General features: G+C 52.0%; 2 protein-coding genes; both read left to right on the top strand.

The window, feature by feature from the left end:
* The first annotated feature begins 89 nt into the window (after positions 1-89).
* CHC_T00010158001 (THO complex subunit 4-like) lies at positions 90-1,136 on the top strand. Its single transcript, XM_005714334.1, has one exon. It carries the CDS (start codon positions 90-92, stop codon positions 1,134-1,136), a length of 1,047 nt encoding a protein of 348 aa, XP_005714391.1.
* A 2,648-nt stretch (positions 1,137-3,784) lies between these two features.
* Positions 3,785-4,927, top strand: CHC_T00003158001 (hypothetical protein). XM_005714333.1 is given in 3 exon segments: positions 3,785-3,968; positions 4,050-4,663; positions 4,664-4,927. The coding sequence occupies 1 exon segment, from the start codon at positions 4,664-4,666 to the stop codon at positions 4,925-4,927; it is 264 nt and encodes an 87-aa protein (XP_005714390.1). The 5' UTR covers positions 3,785-3,968; positions 4,050-4,663.
* Positions 4,928-9,527: the final 4,600 nt, after the last annotated feature.

The following is a 9,527-nucleotide window of genomic DNA, read 5'->3' as shown; positions in this document are numbered from 1 at the left end:
TTATTCAATTTTAGGGGTCCCCCCCCCCCCCCCCCATAGGCGCCTTGTTTGTCCCGTCCCGTCTGTACAACAACAAAAAAAAAACGAAAATGCACCATTTACCACTCCTTCCCCACGCTCGCCGCGTACCTGTACGCACGCACCCGCACTCACTCCTTCTCGTTCACCCGCACCCCCCGTTCTTCTACGCCGCTTCTTCCTCCCCGCCCCTCAATCTCCTCTCCAAAATGAACCACGAGCCCATGCTCCAGGACTCCCAAGACGCAGGGGCGCAGGAGGCGGTCCTGCAACCCGCCTCCACCTACGCCGCCCAGGGCTCCGCCGGCGCCTACCGGCGGCGGCCGATCGTCGTCCGGGACCCCAAGACAGGTGATACCCGAGTCATCCAAGGAGGGCACCAGCGGGGAGCCAGTGTTGGCGTAGGGGTGACGTATGGAAATGGCGCGGCGCGTGGCGGATATCGGGGTATGGACGATGCCGCCGAGTTCGAGGACGCTCCCGTCGTCAAGATTGTGTCGGGTTATCGTGGACGCCAGATCGTAGTTCGCGATCCCGCGAAGAGGGGTGCAACCGACATTAACCCCCAGCATGTCGCAGGTGGGCCCTTGGGGGTTAGGGGCGGCGGCGTCAGGAAGACAAACTATTATGATCGCAGGGGGCCAAGGGACACGTCCTACTCTCCGGAAAGATATGGAGACAAGCGCAGTGGGCGTGGTGCTCCTTACTACGAGGATGATGAAGAGGATCGCAGGATGTACGGAAGGGGAAGGGACCAGTATGACGGTTCCCAGATGGTTGCTGCCCATGGCTACGGGGACAGTAGGTACGACAGGGATTATTACAGGAATGCCAACGCGGGACACAATGGAGTCCCTGCCCATGATGACCTGACGGGCAAGGTCGTGTACGTCGACAATCTCAGTGACGACGTCACGACCAGGGGTTTGGCCGATTTGTTCAGCATGGTTGGTACAGTGAAGGAACTGCGTCTGCTCTACGACCGCCAGGGTAACCCAAACGGTAGCGCTGATATTGTCTTTCAGCATCGTGCGGATGCTGAGGAGGCTATCAAGTCTCTTCACAACGTTCCCTTGAACAATCGTCCCATGCGGCTCTCCATGGGCAATGGGCTGTGAGTGACTGTTGGATTGGTGCGTTTGTGAATTTCGTCATGCTTCTGTTGGTTCTTTGGTTCGAGTAAAGGTTGTTGTTGTGGTAAAGTTTGTGTGATGGGCGCTGGGGCAAGCGTCATACGGATGTAGGGTTTTCCTTTGTGTTTTGCGGGCGGGTATAACAAGCTCCTCCGGAACCTGTCGGAGCACGGGCTGGCTAGGCCAGAGTAGTGACATTCGGTGGGCTCAGGACTTCGTAGAGAAGCGCAGACTTCGTTTACAGTCCAAGGCTGCATACCCGATTTGTCTCCGACGTGATGCTTGTGGTGCGAAGCGAGCGCCGCTGGAAGGCACGACGATGCAGACTTGAATCGGTGAACGGTTCGCTGGCGCTGCACTGATGGCAATCGGTCCCATGTTTGGCCAATTGCGCGAAGCAGTCGAGACTCATTGCTTTTCGTCGGAAGCACAAATCTCACAACATGTGTGTCGTTGCAAGCTCAGCCGTTGTAACGGTTAGCAAGTTGTACTCATCTGAAGCAAAACCCCCTACAGCATATGCATTGCTACATGCCGAACTGTGCGTCGGTTTGTCAATGCTGTAGCCTCACGGGCATGACGCCCGGCAGTCGTAGTTTGCAGGCCATTGGTCCCACGCAAGTTTGGGTTTGGAAAATTTCCTGTAATCGCGCAATTGTTGATCGGTTGTTTGCATCTGGATGTATGCGACTTACTGCTCTGGTAAATGCATATCATCACCCCTCGTGAAAGAAGATTTGCACGCCCTAGCGACAAAAAATCGGTGATGGCCCACTTCCATCCAAGTGGAGAGCCTGCCTCTACGCAGCCGGTCCATGTGAGCTTGGTGCATGTGGAAAGAGTCCTCAGGTATTTATATACGAGCGGGGAAGGTCATGAGGGATTGTGGATTCTGCTGGTATCGTTCGAACCACGGGGCTTATGGGCAGATTGTCAATGCTGTAGCCCCACGGGCATGAAGCCCGGCAGTTGCAGTTTGCCGGCCATGCTCCGAAGCAAGTTTGGGTTTGAAAAATTTCCAGTAATCGCGTAACTGTTGACCGGTTGTATTTATATACGAGCTGGTTAGGTCATGAGGCATTGTGGATTCTGCTTGTATCGTTCGAACCACGGAGCTTAAGAGCAGACACGTCGTAGAGTCACGGTCATGACTTGTCGCTTATTCAGAGTCCAGTAGGACACACTTCCCCGAAAAGGACGTCAAGTTGCCAAAGTGGTCATAAAGGTCTGCTATCCTCAGCGCGAAATAGCCAGTGTCACAATTAGGAGGGCGGGATTGTGCTCGTGCGGGTACTGGGCACGTGTATTCACGAAACTGCATTTGCTGCAGTTTTCAGGGTACCTGCGCTGTGGAAAAGGCAGTCCGTGGCACCAGGCACATCAGGGAACCATTTTGCGATTACGACTCCGCCGATATTGGTGTTGGAGAAGCGACGGAGACTTGGTCTTTCCTAACTTCAGGTCTGGTTGTCTGAAGGTCCGACATAAAACAGCTCAGTTCTTCTTCTCAAGACCAATGAGGATCAAATTGGAAAACGAACTGGCTACAGCGAAGCAGGATACCAAGGTCAGGGTATGGTTTTCAATAACATTGAATATATCCTGCTTCTCCACATTATGGAGAAGCAGGATGCCGAGGTCAGCATATGCCTTTCATGTTTAAAAACAGAGTAGGCGGTCATGATTGGAAAGGCGAAACGAGGACCTCATGGGGCGCAGGTGTCCTCGTGTCGGCAATTGACGCCTTGCACAGGGGACCCTACCCATTAGTGCCGCCCCTGTGCGAGACCCCAAGAATGGCACTATTGGGAGACGGCATTAGTAGGTGACGTCGCCACATATATTTTCATGCACTCGGCCGGAGCAGGCAGACGTTAATTACCGATAATTAACGTCTGCTTGCTCCGCGTTGGGTCTCTGTCGTGTTTTGCAGTGAGAAACGCGCGCTTTGCCCACCTCAGATACGATAGAACGTCTGAAACTTGACATTCAGTCGCCAAAACTTTCAGCTCTCCAAACAATTCCGCGATCTCAACGACAGAGGTTACAGTCCTTCTCTCTCTCGCGTCCTCTGCGCTCCCATCTTCATCACTTGATTGCGTTGTAGTTAAGATCTGCTAAGGTCTGTGATCGCTGTTCGGTGAATAAGATCGGGCCTCTAGAAGCCGCTTTCACATGTTCTCACACGCGGCGGACGCACTGCAGCATAACACCCGGACCCGTGTGACACGCGGTACTTTTCGTGTTCGTGCGTCTGGCCGGCATTAATGGGAGGGTGGCATTAGTAAAAGTGGCAGTAATGGGAGTCCCCCTCCCTGTAAAACACTTACAGTCGGGAATTACACGTGGCGCCCAACTGATTCTTCAACGTTCCATTAAATCCAGCAAACAGCTCGCCAAAATTCGAATTTTGTCTCTGAAACTTCAAATTTGAACGAATTCTACAGTAGCGTCCTGACCCAGCCTCGCATTGCTGGTCCTTGTCCCTGCCGGCCTGCAAAGGTGGTGTTGCAACGGACATTGACACACCCCACAAACGTACACCGTCGAGGGCAACTCTCCACACGCTGTCGCCTTTGTTGTGTCGGTCAGCGACAACGCAAGCAACGGCAGCCAGAGAACGTTCTTAATTCCTTCTCAACATGGCAACAAGCTCGCCCAAGTCCCTGCCAATCGCCGCCACTTCGCCGCGCTCACGCTCGGACGCATCATCCGCTGTCGAGGACGCACACGAGCAAATCCAGGCAGACGTGCAAACTCTGCTGACCGAAATGACAACTTCTTTCAAGTCATTCTCGGAAACAATATTTGCAAAAAGTAAGCTGCCTCGCGTCCTAACTGCGTAGTCGTGGCACGCAGCGCTTGTGGGACTAATATTGTTTTTCCTTTGTGCCGTAGTTGACGTGATGCAAGACAAGCTTGCCGCTCTAGACAGATCTGTTGCAGACCTGGCGAGTACCCCAGCTCCAATAGAATCATCTTATGAACAGCCAACAAAAGGTAAAGACGTGATTCCCACAGTCTCAATGGATGAATCATGATTCTACCAGACTTGCGCATATCTCGTCCTGGTTCAAATTTCTTTCTAGCCACGCGTTTTCGCTTCGTTGCTGCGGAAACTTATCGTCCTTTCAATGCCTCCTCGCTACTTGCGCGCAGATTTCTTCTTATCAGATATGACATGGCATGTCGTACATGTACTGAGTTGGTGCTCGAGTGTCTGTATCGTACTTTAAATTGAAGGCATGACCTGTTTTCATGGATCCGGGAACGGCATGTGTGCACGGCATCGCAGTCGAGCTGTTGTTTTTGCGCATCGCTGATCTCATAACTCATCGTATTCAGTGCGACGATGCGCACATGTTCTTATCACTTTAGAGATTGCCAAAAGGCTTGCCTAGCGGGATGCGTGATATGCGTGGAGGGTGCGGATTCTGCGCAGGTCTTTTCACATCTCATTGCTCACGTGCAAATTGTTGCAAATCGGGCGGAGAGGGAGAACTAACGTCAACATGGGTAGCATTCTCTTCTATCCAAAGATAGACTCATCGCAAACATGCCTCTTACATATACCATTTACAAGAGACGCACAAGTATTTTCAAAGCTTGAGGCATGTCTCTTTTGGGAATCGTTTCATGATATCCCTTTGCGCTTCGGATCGCGGCACAGAAGAGGTCGATCGAGGCTGTCATTTTCGTGTTGCATCCAGGGAAAAGCTGTAAAGTGGTGCATTCGTTCAGTGCGTGACCGGAAGATTTCCCCTTGCTCTCTCTAGTATTTATCGGACGGTTAGGCCTCATAATAAGAGCATCTCCACCGCGGCAGCAAATTCGGTCCAAATATGATATTTACCAAATCAGGGTAAAGTTTGGTCTCCACCGCGACACAAGAACGCAAATTGCATCGTAAATCGAATTTTAAATCGGCGTTTGGAGTTTTTCTCGTGGCAAATCAGGCCGATTTGCAACGAGATATATCCCAAAGCGATGATTGCCACGAGCTCGTCACAAGCTGATTAGGGCGCGCGACCATTAATTCTGATTAAATCTCACAGTAGAAACACCTGGGGTGGCGGGAAGCCAGCTAGCAACTACATGTGGGCGCGAAAAACAGAACAGCTGGTCCTCAAAAGGCATCCGAAATCACGTCATCCTCGTCATCGTCTGTAAGGAAGTTCTCAATGTCGCACTCGTCATTCCCCTGCGCAGCCGCGCTGCCTTCGACCGCCTCCAGCGGCGCCATCGGTTTTAGGGCGCCAAAGTCGTCCAGAGAGTCCATGTCGTCCTGCGGGTTAACGAGTGCGCGCGATGGAGACGAGCAGCGCATTCGGCATAGCGCATTGCAAACAATTTGGAACATGGGGTGCCCAAAGACAGTGACCAGCTAGAAAACTGACACGCGTTCTAATTGGAATAGATTTAGCTGCAGCGATGGAGATGCTCTAAGAGGTCAAAAGTTAATTTCACTTTTTCTAGACAACCCACCCCGCATTTCACTTCTGTTTTTTTGTAACTAGAAGGCCATCACCACAGGTAAAGCACCCTATCATTAATTCTAGCCAAAAACCAACTCATTGGTGCACATAAAGGTGTTCAAAAGAAAAAGTCGGCTTACGGCAAGCAGATCTTCTTTAGCGGCCTTGAGTGCGTTCTATGGTTCCATCTTCAGAAATTTTTAGAAACCATGGACATCGAAGTTGAAAAGAAATAAAATTTGCATGTTTTCATGCCCTCGGCAATAACATCTTGAAAAACATTGGAACAGCAGTTGTGAATATACAGAAAGACAAAGAATCTAATGGAGTTTCAAAATACCCGGTTGACACTTTAAACATGCATTTTGGTTTCGAAGATATCAACACATGACGTTTTGAGGTTGGTCAAAAAGGCTTCTTTTTCAGGCATTCTAAAAACGGCTGGAAAAAACGTGCAGATCTCACCTAACTGCACCCTTCCGCAACAAAGAAGTCAACTGAGGTGGCGAGAGTATCTTTTTCCTTCTTTTTGAGCAAGTACAAGTCGAGAAAAAATATGTTGAAAAGCGTGTGGCAGACACGGGTTGGAAGGACGGGAGAGGTTAGTTTGGTAGCCGTGCCTAGGCGGCGCGGTGACGGAGGGAGCCGAGCGCCAGGGGACGAAGATGCTCGGTGCAGGACGGCGACGGCGCAGTAGCAGCGGGAGCGAGCAAGGCGATCGAGAGGGGCAGTGGTCCTCGTGTGAGGGAAAGAGAAGTGGGCAGCCGGCGAAGTGTTCCGGTACTCAAGTTGTTACCCCCGGGGATCCCTTCTTCGTCGCGCGAGTCCCCCGGTGTTTATTCCCTCGGCCGCCGCTCGGTAATCTCCCGGCGACCGCCGGCAGCAACCCTAAAATTACAGTTTGGTTGGATTAAAATAGATGTGAATTTGGGCTCATCCAATACACCCCCCGTTGCGTGGCGACCAAAGACAGTGGTCCGGTGTTCAATCTCGATTCGAACCATGACCCGCTAGTGTCGGTGTTGTCAACGACGACCTCGCAACCATTTCCCTCTCGGCTCGTTTGTGCATTTAAACTCCCACATCACATATCGTTGAGTTATTGCGCTTTGCCGCACCTTGTCCATTTGCAGTGTACGCACACACTCTCGAGCGTCTATCTTCGTCCATCTTACAAACCACCACGCATCTGACTCCTCAGCTGCCCATTGCACCCACACACGACCCCGCTTTGAACCATCGAGACCTGCTGCTCCGCAACTACTCAGAGCACTCACGGATTCCCACAACCGACCTCGCGGCCTGCCGACATCATTTGTGAGCTCCTTGAGCCGTGGTACGAATAGGGCGGGGTGGTATGAGGCAGCTTCTCTTTAAGCGAGCGTGGCGCCTGCGCGTAGAATCGTTTGTGTCGGCCGTTAGAGGTGGAAATGCTAGAGTCGAGATGGACCATGATGTCGACATTATGGAATGGTCAAGTTTTGGAGCGGGGTGTAGTGCAGTGCGCTTGTCAGGCAGAGACCGCGGTCCGATGGTCCAGCAAAAACTACAACAGCAGCAAAAAGAAGAACTGCCGACGGCACAGCGCTACGGAGTGTCCGACTCTCCCTTCTCCGTTTAAACGAGCTTGCGACTCTTAGTAGCTCAGATCCCTGATAGGGGGGGCACAGAGAAATAGCCCGGCCCGGTATCGATGTGGTAGAGACTTGCGAAGAGAACTGCTCGACGAGTGTGGGGTGGGGCGCGTACTTAGGTACCCCGGTTCCATTGGGCTGTAAGGCCAATGCTCGTTGAGCTTCTTTGACACCTTGTAACGCGACAAGGCCTTCGACGGGGGCGTCGCAACGCAGCCCGACGGGATGAAATGAAAGTAGCAGCGCTACGTCAACTGTGCCGCCCGATGGCTCGAAACACCTACACCGGTTCGGTCGCAACGGAGGCCGATGGCACCAACACTGGCTTGTAACGCAACGAAGCCCTTCGAGGGAGACGTTGTTGCAACAGTATCCGTCGGAAAATGGGTCTCAATAGCAGCGCTACGTCAACTGTGTCGCCCGATGGCAAAGACACCTACACCGGTTCGGTCGCAACCGAGGCCGATGGCACCAACACAAGATAAGGGAAAATAGGTAGAATTAGAAATAGAAAAGGATAGGGAAATAAAGGAAAAAGAAAAGGGAACCCCCGAGCGCAAAGGATAAAGTCATCTGTAGTTAAAGGGAGTGTCTTGCAAAAGACGGACTTCAACCAAGGCGATATCAGACTCTGGCAACTCGGGTTGGTTTATTGACTTGTTCGGTCAAAGGGCTAAGTTATATAGAGCCCCGCCGGGGCGAATACAGTAGCTCCCGGCTCTAGATTCTATATCTAATTAGTAAATAAATTAAATAACTAAAATAATCGTGCGCTTCGTCGCACACGTGTGTCCCCCAAACCCGGACTACAGTATCCAATTTTTTTCCTTTTTCAGTTCCTTTCACCCCCTACCCGAGACGGGCATTGCACTACACGGGGATCGCTGCGCCGGGCGGGGACAGGCTGTCCGAGGTCCTGCGAGGGTGGTGCAATCGGGACAGGAAGGTGTCGTGGAAAGCTGAGACGGTTTCGCGTTGGGGTTCTCTTCACGTGGATTGGTCCGTAGAGGATGGAGAAGAGGAGAGACCTTACGAAATTAAACGCATCAGCCTTGCGTCCGGGAAGCGCCACGGGTGGAAAGCTGGCCAATACTACGCCTTCAATCTGTCATCTGGAGGCGCTAGTAGCTTTTGGATGGTCGATTTCTATACCTTGAAAGCTGAGTGCGGTGGGACAATGGACGCACCTGGGAGTCCTATATGCTCTGACGTGGAGCTACGAGAGGGATCAACGGAGAAGGAGCCGATGATGATTTTGCGATGTGGACCGGAGCAGCAGCTGAAAGCTATGTTGCAGCTGGACGAATGGTGCTGCAAAAACATGGACAGGTACAAGAGGCTTGCTTGTCCTGGGCTGAGACCGAGCTCCACACGCGCTTCCTCCTTTTCCATACCCTCCGTCGACGTGGCTTGCTATTCTCCCACGGGTAACTGCTTGCGAGCGGGAATTGGTAATGCGCTGTCTGCCCTAGACGGGCCTCTTGCAGCTAAGGAGGTCTTGTCCGAGGGTCCCGTGCCCTGTGACAGCCTTGCGATGTCCGGTACTTGGATAGAGAAGGTGATAGGGCGGTATGCACTTCACAATACTAAAAGTGCCGCTGGACATGTTCCAGATGCCGCCTGGCTAAAGAGCCAGGCGGCATCTGGAACATGTCCTTTCAGCAGAAGAGTAGAGTGTTCTTAGCGAGCATCAAAGGGGTAGATGAATATGGGCAGATGGTCAACCATGTTGTGGTTGTCGATGTGGAGAGAAAGGAAGTTTTGGACTGCGCAGAAACGAAGGGATTGATGATGCGAGATGGGGTCTTCAGTATTTGCGTTGGAGATGGGGTCACATTCGCAGGATTTGCAGAATTGAAGCGTGTGTCGCGCCAGAAGGTAGGAAAAAAGAAGAGGCCATCGAGGAAGATGTCCAAAGAGAAACAGAAGCTGGTGAGGGAAAAGAAGCGTACTGAGAAACACTAGGAGGTTGCTCGCCAGCGCAGGAAGACGAGGAGAGTTGTCATAGACGAAAAGGAGGAGTAAAAGGGGGCTTTAGTGATCAAAGCGAACTCGTCTCCGTTCATCTCCATGCTTCGTCCGTTGGGCCCCTTGCACGATGGAAGCAGTAAGGATTCCCGACACCAGTACTTCATTTAGTTAGTGTCTTGTACATGACAATGTTTCTCTTCGTAAGGGCGTCTGGGAGGTTTTCCTTACCAGGGATCCATTGCATTACTGAGATTTCTCCAGTTTCATAGGAGTCCCTCATTCTGCACACGGTTGGA

Source organism: Chondrus crispus, genomic scaffold, assembly GCF_000350225.1.
Source record: "Chondrus crispus Stackhouse genomic scaffold, scaffold_176, whole genome shotgun sequence".
Classification (NCBI taxonomy): Eukaryota; Rhodophyta; class Florideophyceae; order Gigartinales; family Gigartinaceae; genus Chondrus; species Chondrus crispus.
This window is presented reverse-complemented; position numbering and strand designations above follow the sequence as displayed.